Source organism: Diabrotica undecimpunctata, chromosome 8, assembly GCF_040954645.1.
Source record: "Diabrotica undecimpunctata isolate CICGRU chromosome 8, icDiaUnde3, whole genome shotgun sequence".
In the NCBI taxonomy this organism is placed as follows: Eukaryota; Metazoa; Arthropoda; class Insecta; order Coleoptera; family Chrysomelidae; genus Diabrotica; species Diabrotica undecimpunctata.
Window position 1 is genome coordinate 54,646,641 of NC_092810.1, and position 17,158 is coordinate 54,663,798.

General features: G+C 37.1%; 1 protein-coding gene across 1 annotated transcript; it reads right to left on the reverse strand.

The window, feature by feature from the left end:
* Positions 1-11,412: 11,412 nt before the first annotated feature.
* Positions 11,413-12,462, reverse strand: LOC140448831 (uncharacterized). The gene is made up of 2 exons (XM_072541950.1): positions 12,264-12,462; positions 11,413-12,170 (listed from the first exon to the last, which is right to left on the reverse strand). Exons 1-2 carry the CDS (start codon positions 12,460-12,462, stop codon positions 11,413-11,415), a joined length of 957 nt encoding a protein of 318 aa, XP_072398051.1.
* Positions 12,463-17,158: the final 4,696 nt, after the last annotated feature.

The window sequence follows — 17,158 nt, forward strand, 5'->3', positions numbered from 1 at the left end:
GGCTGCCCATGCTAGGTTTATTCTTCTTCGTAGTACGCATGTTTGGTTGTTTCTTGTGATCATATTCGTCTATTTCCTTTGGTCTTATCGATACTATTGTTATTATTTATAACCTGGTCCGATACATATTTGTTATCAAAACATTTTTTTGAATGTTTCCAATATTTTGATTTAGTTTATTTATTAGCTATGGAATTTAAAGTTAAAGAAAAGTTTGTTGAATATGAACAAAGATGTGTAGGTAGTCAGGAATCTACATCAACACATCCTGGTGATATGAAGAATGAACCAGAAGATAACTCGGCTAAGACAAGTAATAAAAATTTGTACAAAAGATGTGATGTAATTACCATTTTATTAGCTATGGAAGTAAAAGTTGAAATTAAGGAAGAGTTTGTTGAAGGCGATCTAAAATATATAGAGCTTCAACAATTCCCATCCATAGATCTTGTAAACTTAAAAAGTGAACCAGATGAAAGTATCTCAGGTGAGATAAATGATATAATTATGTAGGGTGACGTTTTTTTAATAGCTTTAATTTATTCTATAAATAGTTAATGTTCAATACATTTAAGAGATTTTTCGTTAAACCGCCTAATAAAGCCCATATAAAAATAAAGATTTAGAGAATTTCAATTGTTTGAATATTTAATTGTTACCATAATCTTTTTTATAAAGTTATTAAATTTGAATAAGGTTTAACATTTTTAACATATTTATGAAAATCATAAGTTTTAACAATATTTTTATAAAAATGCCAACTTTTTATAAGATTTTATAAAAATTACCAGGTTTTAGTAGTGATAGGTCGTTGGACAACAATCTGGATCAAAGAACCTGACAGATCAGAAAGACCTTGGTCTCAAAATTATGAAGATCCTGTTTTTCTATGATCAGAATCGAATATGATCCCACACAAGGATCAAGTCTATAACGCAGATCAAAATTTAAAGTGATCAACAGAATGAACTACATTAATTAAAATAACTTCACTTACATGGAACAGAATTTTTTGTAATGTAGCATGTAATAAAGTCCTTTAAAAAATATCGATATTCAATAATAAAAAAATTTTTAGTAAGCTCTTGGGCTATATATAAAATTTGGTGTCTTTGTGTACACATCCCACACTTCCCAAGAAAGGATTCGGCTACGAAGTTAAATAATCCATATAATACGTGTGCACTTCTACAATGTTAAAAGTTGTTTAATTCAAGGTCGTTTTACGATATAATTTGAAGCATGTTTGACGAGATTTCGGGTTCGCTTTTCGAAAGCCGTTTCCAGGGTGTGTCCAATGTGCCAGTTTCAACCTCAAACTTCAATGTCCTAAGCAGTAGTTTCAAAATACTTTTCGCAGTGTGAGATAAAGTCTTTTGCGTAGCAATAAATCTCCAGTATAATTCCAGTTCTCACCCCCAGAAATTTTAGTAATCAACTCAAGTGCATTTTAGTGAAATCAGGGTAACTTTTTTTGTTTTAAACTTTTAAAGGAAGAATAAACATTTTTAATAATAATTTGCTTTTATAATTTAAAAAAGAAATTGTAATAATTAATATTGTATGTCTAAGTGTACGTTCACACAGACTGCTATGATGCTATCAGCGATGCTTTGATATGAGGTGAGACCCAACACTTGTATCTTAAGCGCCTTGTTCAAATAGCGCGCGATTTAGTGCGATGCTACTAGCGGCTATTATGCGCTTCGGCTTGGTTTTCAAGAATGTTTGATTCCATCGCCAGTAGTCGCATGTCTAGCGAGCGATATGGATGTTTTAAAAATTACTAAACAATTATGGGTTTAGGTTGTAGAGAAGTGACAAGTAAGAAGTAAGTATTAATTACTGTTTATTCGTAATTACGTTACTACATATGTTATTGCTTATTTGAGGTGTTTGTAATTGGAAAAACATTCTGTCTTTTCCAATATTATACAGCGGAGTGTATCAACATTTCTTCTGTAGAAAAACTTTTCATATTGCTAAACAAATTTCTTGTACGATATTTACAACTGTCGAGACTCCTAAACGAAAAGTGAATGCTAAACTTCTATAAGACATCCCAGTGGCAAGGAATCTGAAAAACAATGTTTTGTAGGATATATATATATATATATATATATATATATATATATATATATATATGTATATATATATATATATATATGTATATATATATATATATATATGTATATATATATGTATATATATGTATATATGTATATATATATATATATATATATATATATATATATATATATATATATATATATATATATATATATATATATATTTAATATTCGATTTGTTTTCTTTCCGAAGATGCAGCCAAAAAACGGTGGAAATCTCTAATGGATTTGTTTTGAAAAAAAAAATTCCGAAACCTAAATCGGGAGATGCAACATCTTCTTCTTTTACATAATCTTAAACACATTTTAAAAGTTTAGTTTTCTTAGTAATGGCATGTCGCATGACTGGCAATCTGTCATTAACTGAAGAAAGTGGTATGAAATCTGAGAATATTCACAGCGATTCACTTAATGATGAGTATGACCTATTTCACAAGATAATGGGATTATAACTGAAGAATATACTGCAGATGATAATATATCACATAACTCCCAATAACAATACTTCATTAGATAACGAAAAACCACAACCTAGTACGTTATCCTCTAGTAATCGCTCCAAAAATAATAACTAAGGGCGTAAACGTAAATCAGATGATTTGAATATCGAGCGATTCATATCTTTGAAAAAAAAAAATTAGAGTTACTAGACTCTGCAACTAACTCGAAACATAATGATGATGAAGATTATCACTTTTTAACGATTTTCTACCCACCTTTAAATGCGCGAGGACACTAAAATGTGGTTCCTTTGGAAAAAGCAAGATATTCTGTATAATTGTACAGTTCACAACCAACAACAACACCAACAATCCCATACGAGTACAGTTGCAGGGATTCCGTTTGGTTCACCTACGTCAGATTCCACACTATCTGTTTTACAAATATAAACATGTGTACGTATATTAATAAAACGTTACTCTATTATTCTTGTGTATTTTTATACGCATTATAACAGTTGCACCATTCAGAGACTATATTGGATAGACACCCCACGTTTTATATTTCCCAATGAAATCTAATTAGTTCTAAGTAAGTTTCTAGCCCTGAAGTGTGATTGTGAGCGAACGGCACTTCCTGTATTTTTTTGGTAGATTTATGAAAATATTTGATGTACTATTTTCATATTCAAACTTGCCTTAAAGTTATTGTAAGCCATTACGTTTAAGCCGTGTAATGCGTTTGAAATGTGGACATTTAGAAGATTGTTAAGGATTACATGGGTAGATAGAGTCACGAATACAGAAGTGTTAAGGAGAATAGGCAGAGAGAGGGAAATGGAAAATACAATAAAAGAAAGGAAATTGCAATATCTCGGACATGTGATGAGAGGCGAAAGATACATCTTGAAACTCATAATTCAAGGAAAGGTAGAGGGAAGAAGACGCGTTTTCTGGTTGAAGAACCTGAGAGAGTGGTTTGGTTGCAGCTCAAGGCAATTGTTCAGAGCAGCTGCCTCGAAGGTCAGAATAACCATGATGATTGCCAACCTTCGTCGCGGAGATGGTACTTCAAGAAGAAGAAGCCACTCTTTAACGCCTATCGGTTTCCTCCAGTTTGTGTGCATTTTCTCTACGTAAGGAGTTATACCTCTCTGAATGTAGTCGAATGTTTATAAAGACATCAGAAAATATTCTCGAAATTTATCATAATTAGTTTAGCAAATAAATGATGAAACTCTCCAATTGTCGCTCTTTCTCTATTATTTTTATGAACCCATTTACGTTTTCTATTTTAACACTTTTTGAACTTTAACAATGAATTTTCCGCAATATTTATTTCAGTTTTCTTTCCATAGTCACGTCCGACACAGAAAAGACTACAGTGGCGACTAGCTCACAAAGATATTATTGTATTGAAACATCCACAGATAATAGCTTGCTATGTAACGCATAGCATAGCAAAGCATCGCATCGCTGATCGCGTCATAGCAGGCTGTGTGAACAGCTGTCATTTTAATTGTTCTCTGTTTAAACAATCAGTATTGACATCTAACAGCTAGTTTTATTTTTTTGGCATTAGTTTGTTTTGTTTTTAGAAAAAGTTAATCTTTATGAATAGTTTCATTTTTAAAAGATAATTTCTTATTTGTAATAATTTATTTCTGCCACAGATTATAGCCCAGTAACAATTTTTTGTAAGTTTTGTAGCATCTCCCACTTGTAAACAGAGTTTGTAAACGGCTAGGACATGTAAGTTTTCCTCTTTGTTATTTTGGTATAAATCTTTGTAACTATTAATATAGTATTTTTGTACCATTTATATTTTGTAACTGTTTGTGGTGAGACAACAATAAATGTTTAATGTATTTCCAATTTGTTTATTTCCTTTGCTCGAAAAGTTTATAACCCCTTTTGTGTTTTTTTTTAGGAAGGCAGAGCCTTTTTTCTTAATCCAGCAGGAAGTTTCCTCGAAGCGGCGTCCCATTTTAAATAGCTAGAGGTCCTTCTTGTTGCTTTGTTTTGTCCATTTGCCCATTTGTCCAGGAGATTCATGTAAGCACCCCTTTGTTTCATTTTTTTGTAGTTGTCTCCACCTAACCCCCTTGCCATTCAACTTATCCACGACCCCAGCTCTCCAAATAAATCCTGAGTGCCGTTCGTATAAGTTTCGTTTATTTTGGTTGACCTATCTCCATCAAAATAGTTTCTGTCCCCAACTTTCAACCCCTATAATAATACCCTATATGGTAGGCAAAATATCTTCGTTACAGTAATAAGGATTGTTGGGTAGTTGCTCATATTTATAATTATAATAGTCTGTAGAGAGAATAATGATAATAACAATATTATATTTTAAAATGTACCAAACAGATAAAATTGTTTTTTTCATTTTAAACACAATATATCTATGGTTGTTTTACCCATTTTTGAGAAAAAAAAATATGTGATCAAGTGATGATGGAAAAAAAAAGAGAGAATTAGAATCTTCTAAATACTTATGATGTATGATGATATATTTTTTATTAAAATATTTAAAATTTATCCAAAAGGATTACAATTCTTCAAAACGTTTTCGGTCTAGTCAGACCACGAACATTTTAAAAGTAGGTGTAAATCAAAATAGGTGTAAAAACCTTTAGATTACAGTACAATCATACTACATTGTAAAATTATGACACAATGTCGATGTCATAGAATGTCACATAAAAGGAACGCTCGAAAGGAGGACAACTTTGTCAACCGGTTAGAACCAGCCAACTTTTTAAACTATGCTATAGCCTATAAGAACTGCTATCTACAGGATAAATTATCGTAAAGCAAATTGGGAACTCTTCCAAGAACATGTCAACCAAAACCTCCCACAGTTATGCAATATGTCAACACATAATCAAGTTGACACAGGGATTTCCAAAATTGAGAAGCTTCTGCAAGAAGTCTCATCCCTGGCAATCCCAAAAACAAGATACAATCCATATACTCTAACTCCATCCATCCAATGGCGCTACAGCCCAAATCGGGCCTTGGCCTCCTTCAACAGGCTTCTCCAACCATCTCTATTTACCGCTGTTCTTTTCCATGAACGCGTTCCCAGGCAGTTCCTGGCATCCTCATCGACTTCATCTTCCCATCTCTTTTTAGGTCTTCCAACAGGTCTTTTTCCCTGCATTCTTGCATTTAATAATTTTCTGGGGATTCTATTCTCATGCATGCGGACCACGTGCCCTGCCCATCGTAATCTCTGCAGTTTAGTATGTTGTGCTAGAGTTGGTTCGCTATATTGCTCGTATATTTCTCTATTGTACCTAATTCGCCAGTTGTTGTTTTCACTTATTGGGCCCAGGATCCTACGTAATATTTTTCTTTCAAACACATCTAATGCATTGGCAGATTTCTGTGTCACCACCCATGTTTCGCAACCATAACTTACTATGGGCCTGATTATTGTTTTATAGACCCGGAGTTTTGTTTTCCGGTGTACGTCTCGCGATTTGAATATGTGGCCCATCGCGAAATAGGCTTTATTTGCCAGCACAAGCCTTCTATTTATTTCCGGTTCTTCTTCATTGCTTGCGACCAGATCCATTCCTAGGTATGTGAATCTATTTACATGTTCTATATCGTCAATAAAGTGTTGTTGCACCGGTCTATTTGATCTGGTTTGTATGAGTAGTTTTGTTTTATTTGTATTTATTGCTAGCCCTACTGCTTCTGCACTCTGTTTCAACTCAACGTAGGTTTCTTCCGCTGCATTCATTGTTCTGCTCATTATGTTTATGTCATCTGCGTATGCTGCTAATTGGGTAGACTTGTTTGCAAGTATGTTATTTCCGCTCACCGTCAACCGTCTAATTACATATTCCAGAACAAGATTAAAGAGCGTTGGAGCTAGTCCGTCGCCTTGTTTCAGTCCTTGCGTTATCGTAAACGCATCAGTGATCTGTCCCTGAATACATACCTGTGCTTCTGTTTCTGCCATTGTCATTTGCACTAGTCGTATTAATTTTGATGGTATGCCAAATTCTTTCAGTATATTAGGTAGAATTGTTCTATCTATTGAATCATAGGCTTGTTTAAAATCTACAAAGAGATTGTAAACGTCCATGTCATATTCCCATGCTTTGGCTAGTATTTGTTTAACTGTAAATAGTTGGTCAATGGTAGATCTATTTTGCCTAAACCCTGCTTGATATTCCCCGATGATTTTTTCCGTGAGAGGTTGTAGTCTTTGATTAATGATGTTTGTGAGTATTTTGTATCCCGAACAAAGTAAAGAGATGCCTCTATAATTCTGACACAACAGTTTGTCTTCTTTTTTATGAATAGGGCAGATTATACTTTTCTTCCATTGTTGGGGAATTTCTTCTTCTATCCATATCTCTCGTATTAGCTGGTACATCTGTTGTGCAAATTCCTTCCTCCTTGCTTGAGTAGTTCTGCCGGTATTTTATCTATTCCCGGTGCTTTATGGCTTTTTTGTATGTGGATTGCCGTTTGGACCTCCTCTAGCGTTGGGGGTCTAGTTAATTCATTTTCTTCTCCATCTTTCCCCAGTTCTTGTTGTTGTACCTCCTGTCGTGCCTGCTGCTGCCACTGTTGTTGTAATGGTAGTTGTGTCCCTTTGTTTAGTAACTCCTTAAAATATGTCATCCAGGTTCTCTTAATTTCGTCCATATCGCTAATGATTTCACCTTTCTTATTTTTGCAGAGGCTAGTCCTCGGTTTGTATCCTTGTCTTAGATGTTTGATAAATTGGTATGCGCTACGTGTTTCGTTTTCCTTAAACTCTCTCTCTATGTTTAGTATCCGTTGGTTTTCATACTTTCTCTTTTTCTGCCTGCACAGTTTATCTGCTCTTCGTCTTTTGTTCTCATGTTCTGTTTTTCTCTCTCTAGTACGTCTGAGTATGTAATTCTTATGCGCTTCATTTCTTTCCTGTATAGCTTGTTTGCATTCTTCATCGAACCATGTTTCTTCTCTCCGTTGTGTCTTTGTTCCTAAGACTTCTTTCGCTGTGTTGAGTATGATACTGCTTATTGTGTTCCATTGGTTTTCTATTGTGGAGTCTGCTCTGTTTTCTTCTAGTAATTTTTCATCCACTGTTCTCTCAAATCTTTCTTGTACCTCAGAGACTTTTAGGTTGTCTAAGTTTAGTTTTTCTTGTTTTGTATATTTTTCCTTTACCTGTCGATTGATTTTGCATCTAAACCGTGCCTGTACTAGCAGATGGTCCGAGTCACAGCTTGCACCACGTCTGCTTTTTACATCCAATATACTCGTCGCCATTCTTTTTTCAGCCAGTATATGGTCTATTTGATTGATCGTATTTCCGTCAGGTGATATCCAGGTGCCCTTATGTATGTCCCGATGTGGGAAGCATGTCGAACTGATAATCATATTCTTTCCAGCTGCAAAATCTATTAGAAACTGACCATTCTCATTTGTGTCTCTATGCAAACTATGTTTCCCTATTACCCCTGTGTATTCTTCTTCTTTTCCGATCTTGGCGTTTGTGTCGCCTATCACCATTTTCATGTCGTTTCTTGGTATTGAGTCATAGATTCGTTCTAAATCTTGATAAAAGGCTACCTTAGTGTCTTCTTCCTGTTCATTTGTGGGACAGTGTACATTTATAAGGGTTATGTTAAAGAAATGCGTTTTTATCCTAAGCTTGCAGATTCTTTCAGTGATGGCTTGAAAGTCTGTTATCAGGTGCTTCATTTTATTATATACGATAAAGGCTACTCCAAATTCTTTATTTCCTTCATCTTTACCGCTATACAGTATAGTGTGTGTTTTAGTGTCCCGGATACCTTTTCCCAACCATTTAGTCTCTTGTACTGCAGTGATTCCTATTTTACTCTAACTCTCCCACCTAAAATCATCGCACTAATTAAATCCAAACGCAAAATTATCAGATAGTATAAAAGATTCAGAGATCGTTCATCAAAACAGAGTACAACAGGCTCTCGGCGATTATAAGGTTGGCAGTGAATAGGCTGAAACAATTATAGTGGTGGCGTGTCACAGCCGACCTTGATTACCGAGAAGGTGCTAAATTCTGAAATCAACTTAAAGTCCTAACGAAACAAAAAAGTCAGCCACGATCACATCTCAAAGTTAACAACGTCATTCTTAACAATCCACAAGACAAGGCCGAAACTTTCAAAGATACATTACAGGCCGCCCTCGTTTCCTCTAATAACCCCAACTTCAGCGAAAGATCCGAAAGAGACGCCGAACGGAGAGTGGAAGACATATTCTACTATCCTCAGGCACATTTGGGGCCGCATCCTCACCCGATGATGGCCCCTGTGACTGAGGACACCGTCAGACAGATGTGTAATATTAGAAAAAGCACATCTCCTGGCCCTGATGGCATCCGAAGATGCCTTAAAAATCTTCCAGAGAATATTATCCCGTTGCTCACCAACATAATCAATGAATCTCTTAACGCTGAGCTATTTTCCAACTCAATGGAAAGTGGCCAGCGCAGTCATGATTCTCAAACAAGGGAGAATCCTCACCACCCTGAATCGTACAGACCTATTTCTTTATTGAGCACCCTAGGTAAAGTCTACAAGAGGCTCTTTAAGGACAGACTCGTACAATTCCTAGACGCTCGCCTTGCCATTCCAGATTTCCAATTCGGACTTCACGCAAAATGCATTGGTTGAAGCAACAACTTTCATCTCAAAATCACTTAACGAAAGAGACCAGGTCATAGGCATATTCCTAGACGTCCAGAAGGCATTTGATCAGGTCCGGCATACAAGCCTGATCGAAAAACTCTGCTAAATTGCCCACACCTTTCGTTAAACTAATAAATTCCTATCTCTCCAATCGGACGATCAGGATCAAAGTCGGCAACACCCTATCCACACCCTTCACTCCACAAGCTGGAGTACCCCAGGTCTCAATTCTTGCTCCAATATTACACACAGTCTACAATAGTGACATCTCCCACCCACAGCATGGATCGGAGACCCTTCTACTGTACGCTGATGACACTGCTCTCCTCACGTCAGGACCACATAGAGAGCGTGGACAATTGTGTGTATTCGAAAGAGCACAAAATTATCTAGACAGAGTCATTAGGTGGAGCAATAAATGGAGAGTGCCCATAAATCCCTCCAAAACACAACTAATTCTATTTAAATCTCCAAATTATTGTGACGTCTACGGCCAAATAACTTTGTTAGGAGAGGACCTTATTCTCAGAAACTCGGTTTCCTATTTGGGAGTTCATTTTACCAGGACCCTCAACTGGAAAACCGACATTCAAGATACCCTTGACAGGGCGAGAAAGAGGTTTAATCTCCTGGAAGTTCTATCCGGCAAATTAAGCAGGACGGCATCTAACACACTATTGCACACCTATAAAACATTCATTAGACCTATTATCGAATACAAGGCATGCATCTACGCCTCTCTTAAACCCTATGAAATCAATGCCATCATGGCAACTGGAAGAAAAATCCTCAGATCCTGCATGAGAGTGAGCAGACACTATCCATCAGCACACATATACATATTGGCAAACATGTCCTTTCACAGGCTCGAACAATAGAGCGAAACAAGTACTAAAGACACCTTGCAATCGCCTAGGGCAAATACTCACAAGGCACCAGGTTTCCACTAAGAAAAGTTCCGTTCCCTCCAGCTAAACTTCTACACATAACTGGACACGAACTTCCTGATGAGTATTTTGAAATCTTAGAAACAACCCCCATCAAATATCGCAGCTAACAATTGCACGCCAAAAATTCTGGTTAAGAGCCGTTCCTATTGTATGGCTGGTAACCCCTGAAGTACCTCCTCGACATGTTTGGCATAGCTTACCAACAACTCCTCTTGTGCGCTTCTTAACACATTCATACAAACACGTCATCTTCTGAACCCCTGCGCCTTAATAGTCCACTACTTCTCCACGAAAACATCATTCATCACGTTTTATCACACCACCACTACTCCGTAAAAAAAGGAGTACGCCTTCCTTGAAGAGGCGTAAGCCTAAACAAGGTTAAAACTCTGGCTCGAAACCATGCTCTACAGCTAACCATTGGAATTTTTCCCTTTGACTTTGAAAAAAAAATGTTTTACAGCTCAAAAATAAATATGAAATAATACATATACATTAACATACCATCAAGAATCGTTTATTCTTTCTCTTACAATTAATAATTAAAATACTGTTACGATAAAATTATGATTCATATTTAACTGTAAACATATTATTTCTAATTCTATTCTATTTTAGTAAGTTCGCCGCTCAGCTGAAAAACCTGTTTGCCAACCTGACTCGTCCGAATTCGAATGGATTCTCGATTAACTGTATTTTATATTTAAGGAGTGTAAGGGGGGGGGGGTATGTTGTTATTTTTCCCCTTTAATTATCGTTGAGTTCGTTCAATTATTTTACTTAGGGAAAGAATGGATTTTCAATGTTAACAGATATTTATTTAGCACTGTTCTTACATGAACAAACTGAAAATTAACAAGACTTAGATTAAAAAAGACAAAACATGAAGCGTTATAACCTCTTAAGTCAAAAAAAACTAATAATCCGTATGGCCTTTTTTTTAGTAGGACGCACGGCACAAGATCACCAATAATACAGGACACAGAGCGACCTACAGGATAGGCAACATACACAACACATTGCAACACAGGTTGCATACACTTAGGAGATTTGTTACAACCTCCCCTTTGTTTCACGCAGAGTCCCTCAAGTACAAGCAAGAACAGGTGTGAGCAGAAGGCAACACTGGTAGGTGGATCTCTGGACGGGATGTCTCCGAAGGCGATGACGAAAGAGTTCACGAGGAGAGTCATCATTCGGGTCAGGTGTTATTGTGGGAATGAGTGCCTCGGCATCTACACATATGAGGCGAAGCAACGTCATTCTCTTCTTCGTATAAATGGTTTTCATCGGGCACGGCTAATGCTGTTTTGGGGGGACGTCCTCTTCTGCGAATGGGAACCAACGGGTTAGGGGACGAACCATCATCGGTATCGGTATCAACACGATAGGGCACAAGCGCTGATATATGGTATTTACCGAGAGGTTCGGTTAGGTTCTGTGGCGACGATATCTCATAGCTGGTTGGGCTAACCACCTTGGTTATTATGTACGGACCATCGCGACGCGGGGCGAACTTTGCCGTGAAAGAGTCCTTCGCTTTACTAAGAGCATGCACGTCAACGAGCACTTTGTCCGACACATTAAACGTCATATTGACGCGGCGATACTTATAGGCATATGACTTTGCACGATCTTGACTCGCTTCGTAATTTTCGCGAGCTTGGTATAGAACACTACTGAGAGTCTTTAGGTATGGGTTTATCTCTGGTACGAAGTTGTCATTTTGTAGAGTAGTCCGAAAGTCTCGTTGTAAATCATCGGGCGTACGCAATTCGCGACCGAAGGTTAGAAACGCGGCACTATAACCTGTTGACTGCGATTTAACGGAGTTCATAGCGAATCTTACAACTGGAATTTGTTCTTTCCATGATGTATGGTCAGCTCCTGTCAAAATTGCCAGTTGGGGCTTTAGATCACGATTTTTCCGTTCTACAGGATTTGCGGCTGGCCAATAAACTGGAATTAGGGTTTGTTTAAAACCTAAACAGTGCGCTACTTGTTGCATGACCGCACTAACAATCTGTTTAACAAAGCTGCTTTAAGATTTACTCGCGGTATCTTCAATAACATACATCCACTTGTATCCGTCAGATGTCTCTGGAAGTGGACCGAATAGATCGATAGACATGGTTTCGAAGCGTTGAGATTGAACAGGCGTTTGAAACTGTCCTACTGGTTTTAGATTAGATGCTTTATACCGTTGGCAATCCAGGCACTTCGCTACATAATCTATTATTGTTTTACGCATACCAGTCCAATAATATCTGCTAGCGATTCATTGATAGGTACGTTCGGTACCATAATGTCCAGCTAAGGGTGCGTCATGGTAATCACTAGTATATTTTGTATGCGGGACTTTGGAGCGACCAGCTGTGCTTCTTCGCTGTCCAAATCAGGGGTGTATCTGTAAAGATGTAAACACCTTGCATCGTAAAATATCCTCGTTCAGACCATCTTTTATAATCAACGGAATTGGTATCTGGGTTTTCGAAAGATTCGACGATCTTTCTCAAATCGGGATCATTCAGTTGTTCTGTTCTCAAATCACTGGCAGTTTGTTGAGGTAAGTCAACTTGGACAAGATTAACATCAATATTTTCAATTGGTGGACGGGATAGCATATCAGCTACGATATTTAAACGTCCAGGAGTATAATCTATTTTTAAGTCATAGGCCATCAATGACAGGGCCCATCTCGAGAGTCGGCCAGACGGAGATTTGAGGGACATTAACCATTTTAGAGGCTGATGATCACTTTGTATTTTGATTTGAGAATTTTCTATATATCCTCTGAACTTATTTACTGCCCAAACAACAGCTAAGGCCTCAAGTTCAGTAGTACAGTAGTTCTGTTCAGACTTTGTTAGGAGACGACTGGCGTATTCCACTGGTCTCTCCTCGGATCCCTCCCCCTGGAGTAAACAAGTTCCCGATGCGTAAGAACTAGCATCGGTTCTAAGAGAATAGGGTAGGTTAGGATCAGCCTGTCTTAGTATAGCGCTAGAGCACAGAAGAATTTTAAGTTGGTCAAAAGCTTGAGTTTGGTTTGTGGTCCAAGTCCAACGAGCATTCTTCTTAAGAAGATTGGATAGAGGTTTGCTGATGTCAGCGAAATTTTCAATAAAACGTCTAAACCAAGAACATGCTTGTAGGAATCAAGTTAGCTCTTTGACATTTTTCGGAATAGGTCGGTTGACAATACTGGCAACCTTATTTGGGTCAGGGTTTATATCAGACGAAGTGATTACATGACCTAGGTAAAGGACAGAAATACAACAGAAATTACATTTTAAACGATTTAAATGTAATTTAAATATTGTTAGCCGAGATAATACTTGTTCGAGGTCAGCGCGATGTTCACTAAATGTAGCGGATAGAATAATTAAGTCTTCTAGGTAAGCAAGTATACGAACATTAGGTAAACCAGAGAGAAATTTGTCAATAAGTCGCTGAAAAGTGGAAGGTGCATTGCGCAGTCCAAAAGGCATGCGCGTATAGCGTAATATGCCAAAGGGGCAAATGAAAGCCGTCTTGTCTCTGTCTTCAAATTTAACAGAAACTTGGTGATAACCAGACTTCAAATCTAGTGTTGACATGTAACGTGTTTCTTTCGTCGCATGTAACAGGTCATCTATTCTCGGTAGCGGATAGACATACGGTCTAGTGATCGCATTTAACTTGACGAGTTCCGCTATCCTTCTTCGGAACCAGTATTACAGGCGAAGCATATGGGTATTCACACTCCTCTATGGTTCCATCAGTAAGAAGTGTATCAAGCTCTTGTTTGAGCTGTGCTTTTTTAATCTCAGACATTCGGTATGGGGAACAGCGATTGGAACAGCGTCTAAACATTATCATGTTTAGACAAAAGGTCATTAACTTCAGACTTTTCTGTTGGATCAAGAGAAATGGCTTCATCTTCTCTCAATTCAACTCGAGCCAAATGAACAGAATTTGACCTGAGATCAGATATAAATGATTCAGATGAAAACGGATAGCGTACAGACAATTCATCACCATAATACCAGCAATCACGTGGTATATCAAGAATGATATACCACGATAAGATACCATATAAGAATGATATAAGCTGACCTAAGAAAATCAGAACCTAGAAGTGTTCTACTTTGTACATGATCAGGTAGTTACAGAGCATGAAGTTAATGAATGTTTGCTACCTTGAAGTACGACATTCACCTGAAAGAAAAGAACATTAACTAAACTAGTTTTGCCATCAGAAAAAGTCATAAGCATAGATTTGGTATTATAGGGAATTTTATCTATGAGTAAAATTTCTCGAAGTGTAGCACCGGCGATGCTACGTTCGGCACCTGAATCAAGAAAACAACAACTATGATGTTCGATAGTAATTGGAGTCAACGGGCTTGAATGTGACTGAATCTGAGACGAAGAATCTGGCGATTGCAGAGAAGCGCAAAGAAATTCAGCCGAAGTTGAAACATAACCTATGTCAGTACGTTTACTAAACTTGGGACAATTTGATTTAATAAAACCTGGGCTTTTACAACCATAGCAGAAAATCTGGGAATTTTCGTTGATATTGGCAACGTTGGGATTTGAAAAAGGTTGCTTTGTACTGTTGTTACTTAAAGAAGTAGAAGAAGGTTCTTGGTTACTGCGGGATGCTAGTTTACGACAGTCGTCCCTTTGGTGTCCAAAATTCTTACAATAAGAACATTGTTTTAATTTTCGGGTACTACTTGAATTACTTTCTGTTTTATGTACGGAAATATTCGGAACGCTTTTCACAATATGCAATATGCGTTGTAGAGCGATTGTTCTACAACGCGAGCTGCTTCAACAAGTTCTCTAAAATTAGATATATATTCTCTCCTTACCTTATCTCTAATAGATGCATTTAATAATCCAAATACCATATCAAGTTGAGCATGTTCCGAAATGGTGGATGCGCTTTGAAGACGTGTCAACAACGAGCGCGCTTTGCTGACAAAAACGTCGGTTTTTTCATTGTGACCTTGTTCGACCGCGAAAAGTTCATGATAAACTAAATACGCCGGCTTTGGAGAACCGTATGCATGCTGGAGACTTTCTATAGCCTCGTCAAACGTTTGAATGGATGACTTAACCCCTTAATACCACATTGCAGATGAATCAATTAAAATCATAGACAATCCTTTTAACGCGTGATGATCAGAAATATTAAGAGTCGTTATAAACCGTAATGGCATCAACAAATGCCTCGACATCTTCATTTGGTTTTCCCGAAAACCGATGTTTACATGCTGAGAAGTTAGAATTGGAAGTACTTACAGTTTGGGCTTGATTGTTAATACCTTGTAGACATGTAATTAAGCTCTGGAGCATGTCTTGCGTCATCACTACTTGTTGAACTGTTTCACCTTTCTGAGCCATGTTTGTAACTTTATTTCCTGATCGAAGAAACATAAAAACAGTTTATCGAAATAGTAAATCGCGTAGAGAACTGAGACAACAGTATCTAATACCGATTTAAAGTCTTTACTAAATACTGCGGAACTGAAAACAAACCAGTGTCCACTACTGAAGTCTTTTTACTACGATTGAGGAATTGAAAAATAACCAGTGTTCACATCTAATACCGATTTAAAGTCTTTACTAAATACTGCGGAACTGAAAACAAACCAGTGTCCACTACTGAAGTCTTTTTACTACGATTGAGGAACTGAAAACCAACCAGTGTTCACAACAGATTTTGTTCACTTTCGAACGAAACACATAATTAAGTAACACTGAACTTAACTTTCACAAAAAAAAAAAAATGCCACTAGGACGGCGCCAATTTGTAAGGGGGGTATGTTGTTATTTTTCCCCTTTAATTATCATTGAGTTCGTTCAATTATTTTACTTAGGGAGAGAATGGATTTTCAATGTTAACAGGTATTTATTTAGCACTGTTCTTACATGAACAAACTGAAGATTAACAAGACAGATAAAAAACAAAAACATGAAGCGTTATAACCTCTTACTTAAGTCAAACAAAAAAACTAATAATCCGTATCCGTATGGCCCTTTTTTAGTAGGACGCATGGCACAAGATCACCAATATTACAGGACGCAAAGCGACCTACAGGGTAGGTCAACACAACACATTGCAACACAGGTTGCACACACTTAGGAGATTTGTTACAAAACTGGGTAAAACAAATTTCACACTTGTAAGGCTTCTCTCCTATGCACTCTCAAATGTCTTTTCAAATTGCTTGATACGCTAAACTGCTTAAAACAAATTTCACACTTATAAGGCTCTTCTCCAGTATGTACTCTCAAATGCTTTTTCAAACTCCCTGATTTACTAAACTGCGTCAAACAAATTTCACGTGTACGGCTTTTTCCCAGTATGCACTCTCAAATGCTTTTTTAAATTACTTGGTTCACGAAACTGCTTAAAACAAATTTCACACTTGTAAGGCATCTCTTCAGTGTGCACTCTAAAATGGATTTTTAAGCTAGTTGTTTTACTAAATTGCTTAAAACAAATTTCGCACTTGTAAGGCTTTTCTCCAGTATGCATTATCAAATGCTATTTCAAACTACCTGCATTACTAAACTGTGTCAAACAAATTTCACACGTGTACAGCTTTTTTCTAGTATGCATTCTTAAATGCGTTTTCACACATAAGGCTCTTCTTGCCAGAATGATTTCCAATCTCTGATAGGAGCGGAACATGAAGAAGAAGAAAGGCTCTTCTCCAGTATGCACTCTCAAATGATTTTTCAAACTACCTGCTTCACTAAACTGCATCAAAAAAATTTCACACTTGTAGGGCATTTCTTCACTGTGTACTCTAAAATGGATTTTTAAGCTAGTTGTTTTACTAAATTGCTTAAAACAAATTTCGCACTTGTAAGGCTTTTCTCCAGTATTCACATCTCAAATGCTTTTTCAAACTCCCTGTTTCTCTAAACTGCGTTAAACAAATTTC